This window comes from Chenopodium album, chromosome 19, assembly GCF_948465745.1.
Source record: "Chenopodium album chromosome 19, dcCheAlbu1.1, whole genome shotgun sequence".
NCBI classification, from domain to species: Eukaryota; Viridiplantae; Streptophyta; class Magnoliopsida; order Caryophyllales; family Amaranthaceae; genus Chenopodium; species Chenopodium album.
Window position 1 is genome coordinate 6,313,822 of NC_137852.1, and position 20,428 is coordinate 6,334,249.

General features: G+C 34.7%; 1 protein-coding gene across 1 annotated transcript; it reads right to left on the bottom strand.

Moving 5' to 3' along the window:
- Nucleotides 1–107: 107 nt before the first annotated feature.
- Nucleotides 108–19,094, bottom strand: LOC145595497 (structural maintenance of chromosomes protein 5-like). Its single transcript, XM_081651914.1, has 30 exons — nt 19,015–19,094; nt 18,625–18,802; nt 18,327–18,480; nt 16,724–16,797; nt 15,410–15,559; nt 15,223–15,327; nt 14,983–15,128; nt 12,021–12,132; nt 11,781–11,936; nt 11,346–11,467; nt 11,129–11,273; nt 10,219–10,284; nt 8,488–8,616; nt 8,301–8,399; nt 7,988–8,153; nt 7,757–7,902; nt 7,603–7,666; nt 7,369–7,493; nt 7,193–7,270; nt 5,978–6,050; nt 4,632–4,735; nt 3,384–3,500; nt 3,222–3,299; nt 2,999–3,098; nt 2,850–2,904; nt 1,802–1,850; nt 1,631–1,718; nt 1,402–1,474; nt 534–637; nt 108–434 (listed from the first exon to the last, which is right to left on the bottom strand). The coding sequence occupies exons 1-30, from the start codon at nt 19,050–19,052 to the stop codon at nt 373–375; spliced, it is 3,156 nt and encodes a 1,051-aa protein (XP_081508040.1). The 5' UTR covers nt 19,053–19,094; the 3' UTR covers nt 108–372.
- Nucleotides 19,095–20,428: the final 1,334 nt, after the last annotated feature.

A 20,428-nucleotide genomic window follows, 5' to 3' on the forward strand; every position in this document is an offset into this window, starting at 1 on the left:
AAGTTAGAAGATATAGAAGTACTCATCATATCTTCAAAAGGAGGGATTGTAATTAGAAACTACGCATGAAGAATAAACTGCTACTATGAGATTAAACTCCCTTAGCAACTGTAAAGCAAATATTTTACTGCAAAAATTTTAGGTGCTACTCATCATCATTTAACTTACAAATTAAGGATAAAGATGTGCTGTTACAGTTTAAATGTCTGATCATAGTTCTTCAATTTACATAAATATGTTTGCATACAGAACTTTCTGAAACATTTTCCCTGAAGCAATAATATGATCTATGTCCCAAAAGGAAAAACAAAAACCGTAATCATAGGAGTTGATCTGTATCATTAACCACAACTACAGCTAACAAAGATCATTTCAGCACTGAGCTTGGCCAAGTTGAGATATGATTGTACGCCAGCTTTCTCCCTTGCTCCACACTAAAAGCACAAGGGAAAAAAAAAAAAATAGTTTTCTTATCAGCTTGGACAATCAGAACATGAAATAATTCTACGTTGCTCTATCTGATGGATACTAACCTTTAGCAGGCCCCTCGATATATGGTCCATTCATAATATTCAGGACGCTACATGCATCACTATACTCCAGGTCAGGCAGCAATTTGGGTGTCAGCAAAAAACACCTGTGAAGGAAAGCCGCAGTCATCTAGAATGGTCATGCAAAAACAAAAATACAAAGTCCATAGGGGTAGAGAAGCATCAAAGTATGCCAGCAGCAAGTTATGCAATATACTTTTGAATTACAAAATACAGTAAAACAGGTTCATAGATGGTTCATAGATGGTAAACTGAGAAGGCTGCACATCTCCATTTCAAATAGTGCTAATACTGGACCCTCTTAAATCTATACTAATATATTAAAAGGTGTTGCTAAGAAGAAATCATATACGGTGGATATCAGAAGAAAGTAGAGGCAGGAAAACGTACTTTCCAGTGGTAATAGAAAAGTTTCATGGGAGAAGCCTGATAAAATGTTGGTTTTTCTACAAAAGAAAGCATTATTTCCTATGCTTAGATGGTTTAACCTCCCATTTCCACATGAGGTACCCTTTCTAGTACTGCAAACCAACTAACCAAGACAAGGAAAAGGCATGTGAAACCAGTCTGCTGATATGTCGAGCAGCTAGAAAAAGCCGTTAGTACAGCCTAAAAATAACCACATGTCATAGTACAGATTACACTAAACTAGATAGTACTACTATCATGACAGAGAGGCCACTTCCCACTAAAACTCTGAACTCAGAAGACACAAATGACCATGATAACTCCATCACAAGAAGTCTAGCAAGCAACCAGATGCAACTTTTCCATATTATTCAGCTACAAAATAATTAAACAAGCCATAGCCATGTCAGAGAAGAAATTTGGTAAAAACAAATATTCTTACTGTGGTGTATTAGGTTGACTAGCAGCTCTCACCAACTGCTGAAACATCTTTCTTTCATTGATGGGGTCCATTCCTGGAGTAGCACAGGGACAAAGTTAAGAAAATTAATTAGATCAGTGAATTCTTGAAATTAGATAGCAGAAATCACCTTGATTATTTTCATCAAGTACTCTAAAGGGAAATTATTTGTTAGATCAGTGAATTCTTAAAGTTAGATAGCAGAAATAACCTTGATTAATTTCATCAACTACTCTAAAGGGGCATATAGTAAGATCTTGTAGAGAAACAAGGTACAATATGGTTGAAACTGAACGCTCCTGCATGTACAAACACAAGGTGCCATTAGGTATACAGTGTTTAAATGTGATACTCATGGAAATAACTTGGATAGATGAAGTACCCCTCCAGATTGATGATGAGCACTAAGGACTTGAAGTTGTCCAGCTTGCCTAACAAACACAAGGAATTACTTAATTAGTTAATTGGCACAATATCAAAATAAATGTGGTTTCAATATGGTTTAATGGTCAGAAAAAAGATATATAAATAGAATATTAATAAAGACATCCTTTTCCTGTCAAAAAAAAAAAAAAAAAAAAAAAAAAAGATATCCATTATTAGATTTTTAGGCTTTTACAAAACCATCCCTGCTTCCCTCGCCATTTCAAAAGCATTCCCGAAACAGCAATTCATCACATAGAACACTATTAGAAGGATAGTCATACAAGCACAAGCATTATGCTCTCCACAGAGATTAGTGGAAACTGAAAACATCATAAAAACTACTTCGTACTACAGATATGTTTAGAGATAGAGCTCTGACCCTTTATTTTATTCGTACATATAATTTCTGAACACACACAATAAATTTTTTAAAAAATATGGTTTCATAAACAATAAAGTACTGAGTGTGGACGTGTGGTAACTTTAATAATGACCACGTGCATCATCCCCAATGACTATTCTCCACTTATGCTTGTTATTTGTCAGCAGTGGTCTTATTGACTTTAAATGTGACAAATATTAACGAATTAATGGAGGTCCCCAGTATTAATTGTAGTCTTCACCATGTTAGGATTTCAAATATAAGCAACGCAAGCCACAAAATTTTAACTCTTACACTAATTATGCATATCTTTACAGTGATACAACTTCATAAGTATTTCTTTGTGGACTAAATTCTCAGCAACTGCAAGGCTCTTCAAGTACAGAGTGGAAATTGTACTTGTTTGGGTCCACAGCAAATAACTAAAGCTGGACTCAAGAGTTTAGAGACTTGTCACACTGTCCAAGTGTCATCTTCTTGCTCTCTAGTATCTTCCCTGGACCCTGGTGCCCAGTGAACAAGAGATACCCAGTGGAAAGAAGTGCAGAGAAACACACTTTAAAGGATATACTGAAAGCAAGTCCAACAGATCATAAGGCAAGACAAGTTTGAAAGTAGTTACCTGAACTTTACTTTTATAACTATACCGTATGCACCAAAGTCCATGTCACGCTCATCTAATAATGCATAACAGATTTATCAGACTATCAAAATAGACAATCATTCTCTCTATCAATAAATATATTCAATTCAAGAAATCTCAGTTGACACCTAATGATACTTCTCCAGCAACAGCCATCTCCTGGAAATTATGACCAAATGTTCCATTGATCTGAGAAACAAGATTCTGCAATGTTGGAAGCCAAACAGCCTGAAGCCAAAAGATTATGGTTGTAAGCTACAAGTTCATGCTAAAGAGAACTAAATATAATAGAATGATTAGTGAGCAAGTAGGCCAGCTTTAATGGCTGAAATTTCAGTAAAAGCGAACTACCTTCAAGGCATCTATTTCAGCCAAAAGAGTCCTGAATCCATGTTCTTCCTCTTCAAGTGTTCTTTCCAAAGCTTCAATCTGCCATAGATAAAAGCACACAATTAACAATTTCACATAAGTGCAACCAGATGAATGTTTGATGTAATTGATGAAAGGCATTACCTTTCTTTGTCGCATTTCATACTCTGCCAAAACATTTTGATTCAGCAAGAGAATGGAGCTAGCTTGATCCAAATTATCTTGAATAGCAGCCTCAAGTTCCTCAATAGTACTAGGCATCTAAAGGCAAAGAAAAATGCATGTATGCACATATGAGGATATGTTTCAAATCAATGAAATCTATATAGAGTTCGTATACATTAACTATTTAAAAGGGGTGACCTGGAGATTACTCCGACTTTTGGGCATCAATTAACAACTCCTCTAAAACTGATGCAGCAGAAGGAATCATATAACTATTAATTAGACCTCAAGCAAAAGAGCCTAGGAATCTAAATGTGGACAGCTTAAGACCTTAACCCTAAATCTCCTAGGCCATTACAAATTTTATTATGAAATACCACTTTTTTTCTTGAAACAACATTAGCAAAGCTCCCTTCTGCTAAATATAGCTGTTTAAATCAGGGTAAATAATGTTATGCTGACATGGTAGAAAATGTGAAAAATACACTAAAAATTGCAAAAGGAATGGAGACTGTAAAGGTAACCAACCCAACCAATGCATTGTAAAATGTTTCATTAATCTTTGAAGAAACATATTTGGTTTCCACATAAATTTTGTACAGTTAGTCCAGGGGAATAAAAGAAAGCCAACATCACTAGCAGCACATACATCTGGGACATGTGCATTCAAGAGAGCTTACATGCAGCCTAATGGCGTGAAGAAATCTGATATACCAAACTTAAAAGCAAATCCATCCTCGGGGATTTGCAGGTGTAAAACGACTCAGAATTCAGAAATCTACATGCACTACTGAAATTAATTGCCAGAAAATTTAAAAAAATTATACATATATAAACATGCTATCCCAACCCATCTATTGATAAATGCTACTACAAAAGTATTCTTCAACAACCTACCATGTCAATAATTTTTAGGGTATATTTCAGACCAAAAATACCAAGCCCCAGCCAGCACAAGAGGGTTTTCATCTCTTTTTTTTACCTGATATTGGGCAAAAATTTGCCCAAAACTCAGCCTGGTTTTAGGCAATTATCCTACACTCAGGTCTAGGTCTGCCCCAACCAGCCAATTTGGACCATTATGGTAATGACACAAAATCTGGCACCACTCAAATATCTATCCTGAAAAGCCCAACTTTGCTCATGATCACCTCTGCCTCAGAAGAAAATGTATTCTAGTCAGCTAAGGGAAGGTTGAAACAAAATAAATGTATAAAAAAAACCAACCTTAACAAAGGCCTCTTTAATTTCAGGAGTGATCTTTGCAATAGATTCAGCATATTTCTTGGCATCCATAAGCCGCTCCTTGTGCCGTTCCACTTCTTTTTTACCTGATAAGTAAAGAGGGGAAAAGGAAATTAACACACTTTCAAAAAACTATAAAGTCTATAATCTCAATCACTCAGAAACAGTAGCAGAGATTAAAGAAAATAACAAATATCCATAGATCGCCCTAGTTTTAATGTATTAAAGTCTGAAAATAAAAAGTTGACCTAAAACAAAAGGTTTAGAAAATGAAATATGACTAGATGACCAAGATGAGGACAAACAGAAACAGAAATAACACACTTAAAGGGATAACATCTGAACAAAATAAAAGCCTGGAACAAAATTTGGGAGATCAGCTTCTGAAAGGAAGAGGGGAATCGGCCTAGCTATAATATGGGAGGAATTGAACTAATACCTTCAACACATCCTTCAGACCTCTACCACCAAGTTGGAAAACTTTTGCCAAATTATACAGTTCTTCTCATGTCAGGGTATGCCTCTCAATTTCACAATAAAGGACCTTGACTTAATTTAGCAGTGACACATATTAGATGTGTTTGATCTTTGATATCACATTTGAGGTTGGCTTTTTTTATATAAATCTAGTAAGGCAATTAACAGGAAAAAGCCACATTGTATTCTTCTATATCAACAACATCAATAAGACCCACAAGCCTATATTGAAGATCAAAGCAAAGGCCCCTGGATAGTTTACGGAGAGGTTAGATGTACATATAGGTGGCAAGCAGGCTATTTGATTTGGTACGGGTCAAGTCCATTTGGGTAAAATCATATTCAGGTAACACGTCTATCGTATTGGGGATGAGTCTCTGATGCTAATTAAATTATTGTCATAAACAGATCAATGACAGCTTTATTTGTTCATAGACTGATTCAGGTCATCCAATTTTGGTTATAGGTTGAGACAGCCTGTACTAGGCAGACAACCTATTCTTCGCAATAACAAAGAGGTTTCCATAAGCCAACTGACAAGGAATCTTCAGATTCACAGCAAATAAACTAAAACTTAGTACTTTTCTTCAGTACATAAATCCAATAAAATGAGCAACAAACAGTTTCAGCTTTCTACAACCAAAATACACTCTTTAGGAAGGACATGAATAGGTTACCTCACAGCTCTTTTTCATAATGCATGAAAACAGGTATGGTAAACATATTAAAACGTTTAACAGAAAGTCAGAAATGAGGACATTATTTCCATTATTATCAGAATATATAGGAAACAAATTCATTCAGGATTTGCAATAAAAGAACAAAAAAGTTAGAGGGCTAATCACACATACATTGCTGCAAATGCATGCTTGCTTCCACAGCAGATCTCTCTTGATGCTTAATTTCCATTTCAGACTCTTGTATCTAAGAAAGAATAGCATGGTCAAGATTTTGCAAGAATTGATAGCATAAAATACAATAAAACCAGACTGCCTAGCATAGCCTGGAAAAACATGACACAGCCAGGTCTGGAAAAACAAGCATACGCATATTCAGCAAGTTCAAGTATACTAATTTTAAAATATTGTTCCATGATCACATAATCTCATAGATCATTCTTCATTAAAGATTAGATCAGAAAGAAAGACAGTCATGGTTGAATTAGAAAATTAGAACTGAACACTTTATTAGAAACAAAAAGAACTAATTTTAGAACTGAACACTTTATTAGACGGTCATGACATCCAAAAGAACTAAATTTGCACATAGCTTCTTAAGAAAGAGTTAAGAAAGAGAGAGAAGCCAGCACTCAAGAGGAAAAGTTCAACTCATCACAGCAATCAAACTTTAGCTCACTAATTTTAGCTTTCAAATTACTAACATAAATTTAGGAGCTCATTCCCAAATCATAGACTTCATGAGTTCATGTGCATGGGTATTGGATACATATGTAACAAAGATGTCCATATGGATGGGTACCTTAGTAGATTCAACATCCAGGTGACTAAGAAATTAAAAAAAGAAAAAAAAAAAAAAAAAGAAAAAAAAAACACCGACAGGACGGAAGCTAAGAAATACTACACAGACAGAAAAGTAAAGGACGGATAATAAAAGGTCAGAAAACACCCAAGATGCACAAATAGCGAATATTAACTGAGATACGCTATAGCACTGCATTGTGAATAACCTTACCAAACCATAGATATGAGAATCACAGGAAAGAAAAACAGAACGGCTACTTATATATTTGTAATTTAAAGGACACTCACAAAAATTAAAATCGCCAATTATAATATTTTATTGTTCACTAAATTTCTATCGGTAATTAACAGGGACTATTATAATTTATTATTTAATTATTATGGTTCACGCCAGAACACTGAAGCAAGATACTAGGCTCTCAAATTTTCTTCCCTGGACTGCAGGCCCCTTTTGCCAAAACCATCAGGCAAAGACAGGTATACTTATATATTCAAATCAAAACACAAGAAGGGAATGAGCATATCTAATCAGATATTATAAATACATTGTTAAACTTGATTGGACATAATTAAAGGAATAACTACCTTTACGTCAATTTCAAATGCAGAGAGGCGTTTTTCAGCAAGACTCCATTTGTCTAAAAGAGCCTCCATAAGTGAATTCTGAAACGTGGTAAGAGAAAACAGGGAAAGTAATTATAAATCAAAAATGTTTGAGGTCTATGATACTAAATGTCTAAATCAACAAAAGAGAGCTTCACCTTAATCTCCATAGCGTTATGAAATCGCTTGATATTAAAATTTACAGCTTGATCAGAAAGGCTGGCAATCTGACTATCAACATCCCCCTCCTTCTCAATGGAGTCCAGTAGACACTTCTTCTGATCTAGACCACAATTTATCATTAAAAAAAATAAATAAATAAATAAAAAGCTACATTATACATGTTCAATGCCAGACAAGATCTTATGCAAATATATTTAAGGAATGCTTACTAATGCGGCTTTCCAGAGCCTTCCTCCTTCTCTTCTCAATATTTACCCTCTCTGTTACTTCCTCCTGCAAAGGATCCTAGGTAAGACTTAATACTCGTCAGAAAAAGAGAAAACACTAGATAATTTCCGCTTTGTTCAAGCATAACAGCTATACCCGCTGTTTGTGATATTTAGAAGCTTCGTTTTCGTTCTGGTTTAGCTCAAACTGCAGAGATTTAAGTCGGCTGTCGTATTCATTAATTGTCTGTTCAATTTCAATTATCTTGGACCTAAGACTCTCAATTTCTGAATTATCTGAACCTGCAAGCATGATTTAATGTAGTCTAAGTAATCTGAAATTCTGAACCATCGAACGCAAAATAAGCATTCAAAAGCATAAACTTACCGCATGAAAGAAGTTTAAATCTTTGAACAGGCATCACACTAGCAGACACATAATTACTATATCTAGATCTGGACCAATTATAGTGGTTAAGTGGGGTCCAAAAATCCATTATTTTCAGCTTTTCAACCTCATCTGCTCTTCGATCAGTTTCCGCGGTACCAATGTACTGAAAAAGTGTGAAAAATATCAAAGATAAATTCGAAGTACCAATAACACCCCCAAAATTAAGCTAAAATTGTAAATTATAAAAAATTAACATCCTAATCTTAGGTCCCAAAAAAAAAAGGTCATTCATGAGAGGCAGCAAGCATACTGAGTTATCAAGGTTAGACTGACTAATCAAAACCTCCTTGACAGCAGCTGGAGCATCAAAAATTTGATCAAGCCTAGCATGTATCCCAAGCTTACGCATCTGCCAAATCATAAGAGAACAATAAAAAGAGGTAGAAACTCTAGAATCTCAGTGTAGAAAAAAAAAATACGCCCTTCAAAGCACCTACCTCCTCAGATATTTGAGGGGGATTTCTACTTCGTTCTCCAGTTTGAGCATAATTTAGAATTGGGACGTCAAATGATTTCATGTGTTTCACCAAAAAGTCTCGATCACTGGGATCTTGAGTGATGAAGGACTTACAATGTCAAAGCAAAAGGCAAAAAAGATTAGGTGTTTACACTATTTTCAGAAAAGACGAGGTTGGAAAGCAAGAATACTCAAGTAAAATACTGCTGAAGCAAACAAATGCAAAGATAACAAACTAGTTAATCTGTGATCATTTTGCATTGTCTAGTTCTAGATAGGAAAATACATGGCAGGACTGCAAAGATAATCTACAGCAAGTCAAAGTATGGATCACAATGTAGGATGTGCAAGATATTCAAATTAAAGAATAGAACTATAAGCTTTATTGCTACATACTAGCATATAACTCCATGTGCTTAAGCATAAGAAAAGCGAACTTGTTAGAGAGAGAGAGAGAGAGAGAGAGAATTAAAAGAAACCACTCACAAATATGAGGACAGTACATATCAAGAACATTATATATTACCAGTACAGCAGAAAGATCAACTAATCATGCAGTACAAATAAAACAAAGAAAATGGTATAATTAGGAGGCAGCATATCATCTAACAGAAGTAGAAGGGAAGAATTTCACTAATTCTGATCAAGATATTAATGGACACCAGCTAGCTAGTTTTGTGCAATGCTCAAAGGAAAGTGGACAAAGATATATCTGTTGAAACAAACTTTGAGTTCTATTCTACCCTAGAGCACTGAATTCATGCAGAGAAAGCATTCCACGAGAGCAATATTCCAAAGTACTAAACTGTGTCCAAACCAATAAAACATACTTAAATTACTTGAAAAAACTTTGCCTTCTTCCCCAGCTCCCCTTCACTTCTCAAGTTCTCACCATAAACATTAAATATTATCATGGTATTGTCCAATATAAGGAGGCAACAACAACAAAGCCTTACTCCCAATATGATCTGGGGTCGGCTAACATGAATCATCATAAGAAGACGTCCATAAAGGAAATAGAGCATAGCAAAATAATTAATTGAATAAAAATGAGACAAAAGTGTGAAACAAAAAGGTTTTAAAAGAGTAGTAAAGCGGTATAAAAAAAAAAAATTCATGTGAATACTATACATAAAGCTTTGAGATTACCTTAGAAAATGAAATAAGTAGAGTTTAAAAACACGAGTTAACAAAACACTAAAAGCAAATACTGAATTAAAATAAACAAGACAGTAAGAACATATATATATGCCCAATCCAACACTATAATTTCCTCAATCCCCAATGGACTCATATCACTCTCTTCCAAATCTTCTTAAATATGACCTCTCACGATCCCAACACAATGCCAAAATTCGAGCCTCCTTACTGGAGCCTCACTTGGTCTCCTTTTTACATGAACAAACCACCTTAAAGCAATTATCCCTCATCTTGTATTTGCTGGATGTAACCCCTACTTTCTTCCTAATTATCTCATACCTCAACCAATCCTTTCTTGTATGGCCACACATCCATCACAACATACACATCTTCACCACATTCATCTTATGCACGTGCAATCGTGCAGCGGAGGCAATAGAAAGAAAAATATATATATTATTCATCCTAACAAAAATTTAAAACATTTTCCCCAAACTCATTTCTACATTTTCTTACTTTGTGTTCAATTACACATGCAACTTGCAAGAGAGGGCAGTGAGACTAAACATACCTTCCATATGTAACTCGGAACTTGGCCTCCCAAGTAATCAGCATGAGATTGATCCTTGACAGTAACCTACAATCACAAAGCATAAATTAAAATTACTTTCAAAATATCATCATCGAAAATGTATAATCCATGTATAACATCATTTTCATTGCATTACATCTGTAACTTGCTGCTAATTACATTCAAATAACAGTAACAAAGGTATAACTAGTGAGACTTGAGAGACATGGTCTCCAAGACAACCAATGTTGACTGTCTTCAAAGTCATCTACCAAAACGATGAGAAACCTCAAAGTTCAGATTGATAAACAAAGAAAATCACATAAGTAGCAATGTAAAGTCTCTAAAATGCATACTTCCTGATCAGAAGCTTAAATGTATAAACACAATGCTTCATCACCAGGATTTAATACTCCGTCCAAATGAATAATATTAAACTCAGTAAACAAAGTTAAAGACAGAGCAAGATGGACAAATTCAAATTTAACTTATCCTCAAATGATGTTTTAAGTTCAATCATTTCTTTTGGGGTAGTTATATGTCACATGATCAATTAATAATATATAAGAGGCAGGTCAGACAGTCAATCTAAGAAAAGTATCTCTGTGCATGCACAAGTCCTGGATTGCATTGCTTCACAGATAGAGGCATGCCATAAAAAATGAGGCTGTAAAGCTGGCTAGGCCCCCAAGGCCCCAATGAAGGGCCTATTTCTTTAAAAGTGACCTTTAGCAATTTCCAATAAGTCAAACCTTTGGCTATTAGATAGTGTTAGTCCAAATAATAAAGCCTCTAAGTTCAACATTTTGAGAAAAATTAGCAGCACTCATTTACAGAAATTTTGAAGATGCAAGCTCGCTAGCAGGGATAATTCATTATCTTGCAATGAGGCCCAGCAATGCATATATACCTCAATCAGAACAGGTCCATAAACCTCTCTCTTCAGTTGATCACGATGTTCTTGCAACCAACGATGAGCTTCAAAAATCCTGTCTGCTCCACTATTTTTCAGTTCATTCAGGAGCTTGTAATTTCTATTTTCCATATCTTTTAACCTGCAACCATTCTGTATTTCAGAATGAAATGCAACATAATTAAAATTAAATGGGCCATGTATAGCAATATACCTGTCAGCCAACTGTGTCCGTTTTTGTTTGTGTTCAGACATAATTTTACCAATATCAGTCTTTTGTTGCATAATCTCCCTTGCACTGTCTTCGAATTCTACAATTTTGGCCTCCAACCTTTCCTGAATTAATCGCATTTAATAGCAAGAACTAAGAAATTACAAATATCCTAATAAATTAAGGTTGCTAAGAAAGTAAGAGAAATAAGAATAAACAATGGATGAAAACATAATAAATACACACTCATCCATACAATAAGAGTTACACAAAGAGAGACAAACAGATTATCGAAAGAAATTCACCATAGAATGATAGCAACAAGGTCAAATTTAAATTCATACTATCATATAAAAGGTTTGGGAAAGCTTGCATGCAATATAATTGAGACTTATATAGCATATTGCATTTTAAAAAGCAACTAACAGCATAACATACAAACTCATCCTTTGGAAGTTGATAAGGTGGCAAGTTTGCCAGTTCCAGTTCAGCAGCTGCAAGCTCCTCTTTAGTCATCGACATTCTTTGTTGACGTGATTCTTCATCCCTCTTCAATTTTTCCATGTCCTTGTACTTTCCAGTTACTATGACTCCCTAGAATTGTCAAAAATGGATATTGAGAAAGATAGGACATCAATGAAGTACCAAATGGCAAGAAAGATAGGAAAGAAACACAACCCACTGAGTTTCATTCTCCTGAAGTTTCTTGCACCTTTGGGCATTCCTACTCAAATTATTCTCCAACTTTTTCCACTTTGAGTCTTGCAGTGCTTTTTCCTCCTGCTGCTTTCTGAAATGATTATAATTGCCAATAAAGAGGCGAGCTGTTAAATAATTGGGAAAGAAGCTAAAATTTTCAAATATACAATTAAAGTTGGATACTGTCAAGTACCAATGTCAAAACCCTACGATACAATGATATCAAATACATTAGACTGTATGATATCTCTAAATACCTCACCAAGACAATTCAAGAGATATGAAAACTCATATGATTCAATGCATAAGCCATGTAGCTTTACATGTTTTGCAAATTTCAATTTCCATATTTTCTACTAACCACAACTCCCCAAAAACACTAGTAGATATATATCTTTTTAATGAAACAAAATTTTATTCATGAACAGCAAGATGATAGTAGATATAACACCTAATCATAACCAGATAAGTGACAATAACATACAAGCATAGACAAGGATAAATCCTTGACATAAAGAGTAATTTATGCCAGAAATTTTTTCAAACCTGAATCCACAAAGGCCTAGAAAATTAACAGTCACATTAAATTTCATATTTTGCAGCTCACATTACAACACTTTCCATGGTTGCAAAGTTGATGACCTTTATAAAATGTTTCACACAATTCTGCATAACAAGGCAAACTAGGTAGGGTTACATGCTTTGGCTAATATGGTAAATATTCGCAGATTAACATAACTCTGAGGGTAAAAATGGTAGAAGTCTATCAGGGTACTCCTGCATATTGAATAACTTTCCAGGAATTATTATATCTGAAGGTCAAAGAAATCAGAAATTCTCAAAAAATAGAAAGATCAATAAATCCCAGAGAGAAATGGGTGAAAAAACAAAAGGAATAGGCCTAGGCTATCTTCTGCAACAAATCTTCAAATGCCTTCAAAATTTGACTAGCCAAAGATTACAAGTAGTTTTTGGTAAAGAAATGTTTCAAGGTAGCATTGATTGATAAGAGGTAGGTTTTGGATGTAAAATTATTCAAGTTTTTGTTCTTTTGCCTCATCAAACACCAGATTTTACCGAAAAGTAGTTATATTTAAACTATATTTTGACCGCTAACCTCACGGCTCTAACAATTGAAAATAATAAGGCGATAAAACTACTAATGATAGCTATTTTCACCTACATGACAATAAATATCTCATAAAGATCTTCGCAAAAGCCAAATGAACAAGAATAGTTGGTCTTGGACAATTCTCCCTAGATATGGTATTGGTATGTGCTAAATATTTCTAAGAAACTACTCCCTCCATTACTTTTTGTTCATTTCACTTTCCATTTTAGATTGTTCTTTATTGTTCTACTTTGATGTATTACCATACTACCCCTTTTCCCCACAATAATTACACCTTTCCATACACATTTACCCCCACCGGTATTTTTACAATCTCTTACTTTGCCCACTCATCTTTTCAAAAAAAATCTTAAATTGCATATCTGCAATAAGGCCAATACTAAGTAGAGCATAAACAAGTAGAGGTAGTAAAAGTTTCTAGATTCACAAACTTTAGACCATAGATACAATGCTAAAGTATGCAAGCACAGGGAAAAACAATTGTGCATATCGTAAGCCATAGTGCCTTCTATATAACCTTGGCATGCAATCTTTCATAAAGACTATTTCAACATCATACTTTGGCATTAAGATGATTTGGAATTTTAGATGGATGAGTCAAAATTACTTTCAATATAATAATAATGGATTACACTAGCACATATACTTCCAATTTTATTCAATAACGTAGTGATGTTATTATTTAGTCATCAATAATCAATCAATAACTATATATTAAAAGACACACCAGCAATGACACGTGTAATCTCCTAGTATGTCCTTAGTTATTTTTCTTTTTATAAAAAAAATATAAAAATAAAAATAAAAAACTATTGATTAAGGAAACAAATTATTTACTAAATAATAATATTATCTTATATACATCTTCCATATCTCCTAAAATTAAAAAAAAATATATATATATACATCTTCCATATTAATATGTTGTAATTATTATATTTAAAATGCAAATTCCACAAATCTTTCTAAAAAAATTTGAACAATAAATCAAAAATCATACAAGTATTTTTAAAATAATTTAGTGACTAGTTTTACACAAGAAAAATATTGCTCAGATTTTTTGCCTACTTTTGCTTTAGTTGTGTATTAGAAGCCACAACTAAAAATCAACATATTACATAATTTTATTATTCCTCGACTAATTTATGATTATAATACTTATCAATCATTAATCTATAACTATATATAACCGTAGATCACCGTGAATGGCATGGGACCTAACCTAGTTGTATAAAAATGCAAAACAAATCTTAAAACCAATACAAGACTTTGTTCTAGTAATTTGTAGACTATAATACAAGAAAACATTAAAAAGCATATATTGTAGTTACCAAGACTCAAAATTACTAAGATCAAACCAATAATTATTTCAGAAATACTAAAAAACAATACTCCTATTTTTGTTAGTGCCCCATTAGAACATGCCAATACAAAACTTTGACCAATCATATTTGTAATTATAGATAAATATAAATTACAACAATTGAATATAAATAATTTATTCATTGAGATGATTCCAACAAGTAGTCACAAGACTATATTTTTTCTTATGTATAATTCACAAACATTGGTCAAAGTGGATCAAGTAAATAGTGCAAAAAGTTCCAATGGTAAAAAAGGGGAGTACTACTTAAGGGCATGAATAACATGGGCAGCAACTCAACACGAGCCCACCATACAAGGTACATGAGCTAGGTTGGTGTCTAGTCGAGTATTGACCAAGATGTTGACAAAGTAAGAAGTCAATTGGTACATTCGTGTAAAAACCGTAGTGATAAGCAAATAAAAATATTAAGACTAGAAAATTACTTAATAGGTTGTTGGAGATCATTCAAGATCTTTGCAGCTTCATCATAATTCTTATTAGCATCATCAACCTGCTTTTTAGCTTCAAGATATTCAGCTTTGTTCTGATCATATTTCAACCAAGGTAATTTCTTCTTCAGCAAATCAACCTACAAGCAAATTAAGAAAAAAGCCATTATAGAAAGGATACAAAAAGGTAAAAAATGTCTTCATGCCCCTAGATACAATTCAGAAAATGTGAACCTGGGCTAGAAGATCTTGTCTCTGACGAACACGTTCAACATCTTTTTCTTGTTCAGCATGTTGAGCCTTAAGTTGGTTTAATGTCACTTTATTCCCATCAACAGCCTATAACAGAATAGATGGTTGTTGAACAAATGACAACACTATAAGAGATTATCATCTCCAGTAAATTAGACCAAAAACTTACTCTTTGGAGTCTTCCCAGCTGACTACTTTTTTCTATAAGAGTATCATGTTGCATTGCTAGTTGAGGATCACCAATAGCATTTTCTGTTGCACGTAACAGGTCAACAGGACTTAACTTGGCAAACTCACACACCTTGTCTTGTGGCAGAAACTGTGAAGCCCACCAACATGACACCACCAAAAAATAAGGGGGGGGGGGGGGGGGTTAGATGCAACAACAGTTAAAAACAAACAAGCAGGAGAGGGAAACAAAGTAAAAGAATATGCATAACAGATGGTGAAAAGGTGAGGAGGATAGATTAGTCTTGTATTGACCTCAAGTCAAAAGTTAACACCAGGGACAGCCAGAAAAGTAGAAACCAATAATCACATGCTTCTTGAAATTTATTATTAACTACTTCTAACTCAATGTTTCCATTATATGCCTCACACCAAAGGTGGCCTCTTAGCTCGCTTCGCACCTTACATAGCCATTTTTTATACAAAATCCAACAACAAACCAGCATGATGCCCTTTGTTGGGGTGGTCTGACTCAACTGAGGAGTGAAGATGCATGTGACCCTATCACCAATCAATCAGGCCTAGTAAAGAGGCCAATTTTTAGTTGATTGGCACTAAAAAAAAAAAAAAAATTTAACTCATTGTAGTTCAAAAGCAAAGGCCATATATCTGCTACCACTAGAATGTGAACCATGAAGTGAGAGCAAGGTAAAAGGATGTCTTTCAAAATCATTGAATATAAGTTGTTTCTGAGGATAAAAAAAAAATGTACGTCATTTTCTTCATCAGCACTTGGCAATATTGTGCATAACAAAAACAGGAGCTAGATTCCAGGAAGCCTAACTTAATATTTTCATAGGTATTAACAATTATATCAGGACACCAAGCCACCAAGGGGGTTTCTACAATTTACTAAAGGAAGGCCAGTAACTAAACATATGGACAAAACAACAAAGGGAAAGTCAAAGCCCAAAACACATGGACATGTGCATGATCATATACTCCTGCATGAACAAGGCTTTCCCCTTAAAGATCTGCTGAAACCTCTCCCTACAAGTACATCAACAAATCTGAACTTGAGTCTGCTCATTTGGTAAACCCTAAGCCATGAGAGTATGAAACACGGACTGACCAATGAAGTCATCAGCAGAAATGAGGACATGTACAAGCACTAGGGAAATGCTGGTAGAAGTGGAAAGATGAACTTGTCTGCTAGGATGTTTTGGACAAAAAAGAAATTTTCCACATAACTAGATTTTATAAATCTCCAAGCATCAAAAATAAGCACGTAGATTACTCTAAAATGAAGACACACCTGAGTCAAATTATTAACTTGGATATTGAATTTTTGAACAACTTCAATAACATCTTTCTTTGCTGCCATGTTGCCTACAGCCAAAACAAATTGCATCAGCATTCACAGTAAATTCCCATCGGTTCATAGACACAAAACAGAAATTCCATTTTCTCAGTTGCTCTCTGCATAGACAATGATAAAAAAAAAAAAAATAATAATATAAAAAAAAAAAAAAAAAAAAAAAAAAAAAAACATGTTTGGGGAAAAAAAATAATTTAAAAAAAAATATCACTTTCTGCATTTCTATGGTACATGTAGCCTATTCTTTAGGACTAAGGCTCTTAATGTTGTTTTTGTTGTTGTAGGGCTGAAAAATTAATTTTTTTTTTTTTAAAAAAAAAAAAAGCGAATCTCTATTTGTGTACAGCTTCTTTGATTTAATCTCTTACTTAATAAGAAGCACAGCAATATCAAGCAATAAAATAAATGCACAAAACTAATACTTATCAAGTTTATCTTACCAAATATCATCCAAGCACGTTCCCAAAGGCTAAAAGCATGGATAAACCAAATAATATAATGATTGTAGCCTTGTAGGATGACACATGAATACCAAGGAAAGACCAGGAAAAATATCAATGAGGAATCTTTTAAATCTGTTGCCCTTGAAGGACCTTATATGTCAAAAGGCCAGAAGCCGAGAAGCCCCTACTTTAAAATCAGGACAACACTCAGAGAAGAGAAAGAAATCTGATGCCAGCCAGTAATCAGAAAAGCATTGCTTGCAAAAGTAAACTTTTAAAGGAAATACTTTGCCTTCTACAATACAGATCTAACAAGTTGCAACAAGTACAAGCAGACACTTGCATGGATGAGATCCTTATTTCTCAAGTCACTACTTTGTTGGGCATAGGGATTTGGCGACAATTCTTCATAGGTTATGTAACTAAATTCAAACAGGGCAAAGCAAGCAATTACCTAGAAAAATAGCCAAACCTGCCCTTTAGTTTTGGAGCATGTAATTATTGTTTATTTCCCTGGATGCCATCACTGATCACTCTAAGATAAAACCCTTGACTTCCAAATGAAGTTTGCAACAAGAACAGGGTACAGGGAACTCAAAGTGTCAAATCAAACAGCTTGAAGAAATTTAAAAGAAAAAGACACTGACAAATATGTACTCTTTGTTTGCTGTTAAGATTATTATATTTTTACCTCTTGTGACAAAAGTGCTTCATACCGGTTTTATTTTTCCAACAACCCCAGGGAATAAACTTCCTTTACAGCATGATAAGGGAAAAGCTGGAAAATGAGTAGTTTTCTTTCCATAAATGAAAGAAAAGACAATGCCTTTTCATACTACAGCAACAGGGCAACATGAATCTCATGAAAAGTAGGGCTTTAAAGTCTAGATAGTAAATATACCACAGCCTTATTGCCATGAGCTACGAGAGAAAACATAAACAAAGCAGTCACAGAGGATTTGGGGGGTGATAAGCAAGCCAAAATAATACTCTGTAGTATATGCAAAGAATGCCCATGAAACATACTTTAAACTAACATAAACTACTAATTTTCCTAGTATCAACAATCAACTCAAGCATTTAAAGCATCAACTTACCATTCAACAGCCACTCGGACTTGTTGCTTGTGTCAATTTTACGAGTGATGACGATCCGCTCATCCCTAGACTCGCCTCTCAAAGTGATCTTGATGTATCCAGATTCCTCTCCCCGCTTTACATATGCTCCAACACTTCCCGCTCTCCCAAGTAACTACAAAAACATACTTCCCGTAAAATGTGGTCTAATATTTAGGGACGGGGTTGAATATTGTACACGGACAAATTACAAATAAGAGTATTAACATTACAGCAGAAAAGAGAAACATTCTTGTACAATTGGTTAGAATGAACGAACCTGAGGATCACCACCTAGACCAAGTGCAATAGCACACACAATTGAGCTTTTACCGGACCCGTTCGGACCGATCACTAAGTTTAAACGCGAATAAGGCGTACAAGTCACATCCTCAAAGGTCATAAAATTATGAAGCTCAATCTTAGTAATATTTCCAGGCAAATAATCATCTTCCCCTCTGAAAATTCAAAAAAAAAAAAAAAAAAATTGAAAATTTGAAAATCAAATCATAAACCTTCAAAATTATGACTCAATGATGTGAATTATGACAGTACATACGCTTGAAAGAATCAAAATGCTGGAATTAGAAACTCGAAACCCTAGAATTATGCTAAATAAACAAATTTCTGAACAAAAATAGGCAAAATTGAGAAGAATGAAAGAACAAACCTAACGATTTTGGGGCGTTTAGCACCTCGTTCAGACATTGGGGTTTGTCAATTGAAGAATGTGAGCTCCGATTGAAAACCCTAAGAGAGGTTAATTGGTGGAATTCATGGAAACTTTGGAGAAATAATTAGGGGTTTGGTTAAATAAAAATGGGGAAGTGTGAGAGAGGAGAGAGAAAGAGAGTGGGCCTACTTTGAAGGGAAATTGTAGAAATGGCGCCAAAATCACAGGTCTAACTTGTGTATCCACTACGCTTTGGTATGCTAGTAACCTTGTACAAAGCGTCTTTTGATTTTTACGGAAATTAAAAATGTTGTAAATTTTGTAAAACTAATACTCCCTCCATTTCAAATTACTCGCAACAAAGGAGGGAGGTGCGGACTCTTAGGCAAAAGATCATAAGCTTGATTATTGAAAAATTAGGGATACACTTAAGTACTAATCCAACCTAAAACCAACACCTAGCACCACCACCACCTAAAGCTAGCACCAACACCTAGCACCACCACCAACACCTACGACCACCAGTCCACCACCGAGCACCACAAAACCACCCACGAAACCACCCCCGAATCTACCCCCAAATCCACCACAAAACCACCCACGAATCCCCCACGAAACCACCCACGAATCCATAACCCATCACCACCCACGCACGAACCCAATTTCCGAACCCCAAAACCCACGAATTCAAATTTCAAACACCAGAACCCACCACCACCCACGTACCCAGATTTCGAACCCAAAACCCACAACCCAAATTTCGAACCCAAACCCACAAGCGAGGGGACGGCCGACAACGTCATGACTTCCGGCGAGGTGTTGTGGTTGAATCGAGGGTAGATCGGTGAAAAAATAGAGAGAAATTCTGGGGTATGGTGGTGGTGGTGGTAGTGGTGGTGATGGTAGTGGTGATGGTTGGCAATTGCATTAAATTGGGAGGGGAATGATTTTAGTGGAAATGATTAAGTTAATTAATATAGTGTTTGAGTTAATGAGATAAAATCAAAAGTTTAATCAAGGTGTTTAAAACCAAAAGTAAGGGCATATTTGTAAAATCACACTAAAAAACTTACTGTAAAAGGGGGAAAAAAAAAAAAAAAAAAAACCTTGTTGCAAGTAATGTGAAACGGCCATTTTTGGTAATTGTTGCGAGTAACTTGAAACAGAGAGAGTAATTAAAAGTATATATGTGTATGTGGGGTTAGTGAGAGAGGAAGAAAAAATAGTTGAGAATAATACTAGTATATTTTCCTTTTTCTCTCATTCCTTTTGATAATGTCTTTTCCTTTCCCCTTTACCAGCCAAACGGTTTATAAAAGCATGTTCTTTTCAGATTATTTTCAGTTCAGTTTACTTCTTAATTTCCTTCTCTCATAAAATATATATTCAGTTCAGTTCAGCTCAGTTTAGT

Bases quoted from the DNA above. Each gene is read 5' to 3' on its own strand.
- LOC145595497 (XM_081651914.1), bottom strand. From the start codon at position 19,052: ATGTCTGAACGAGGTGCTAAACGCCCCAAAATCGTTAG. The intron at 7,494-7,602 runs GTAAGCATTCCT...ATTGTGGTCTAG, and splicing joins GGCTCTGGAAAGCCGCATTA to ATCAGAAGAAGTGTCTACTG. The intron at 3,501-4,631 runs GTTGGTTTTTTT...CTTTGCCTTTAG, and splicing joins TTAAAGAGGCCTTTGTTAAG to ATGCCTAGTACTATTGAGGA.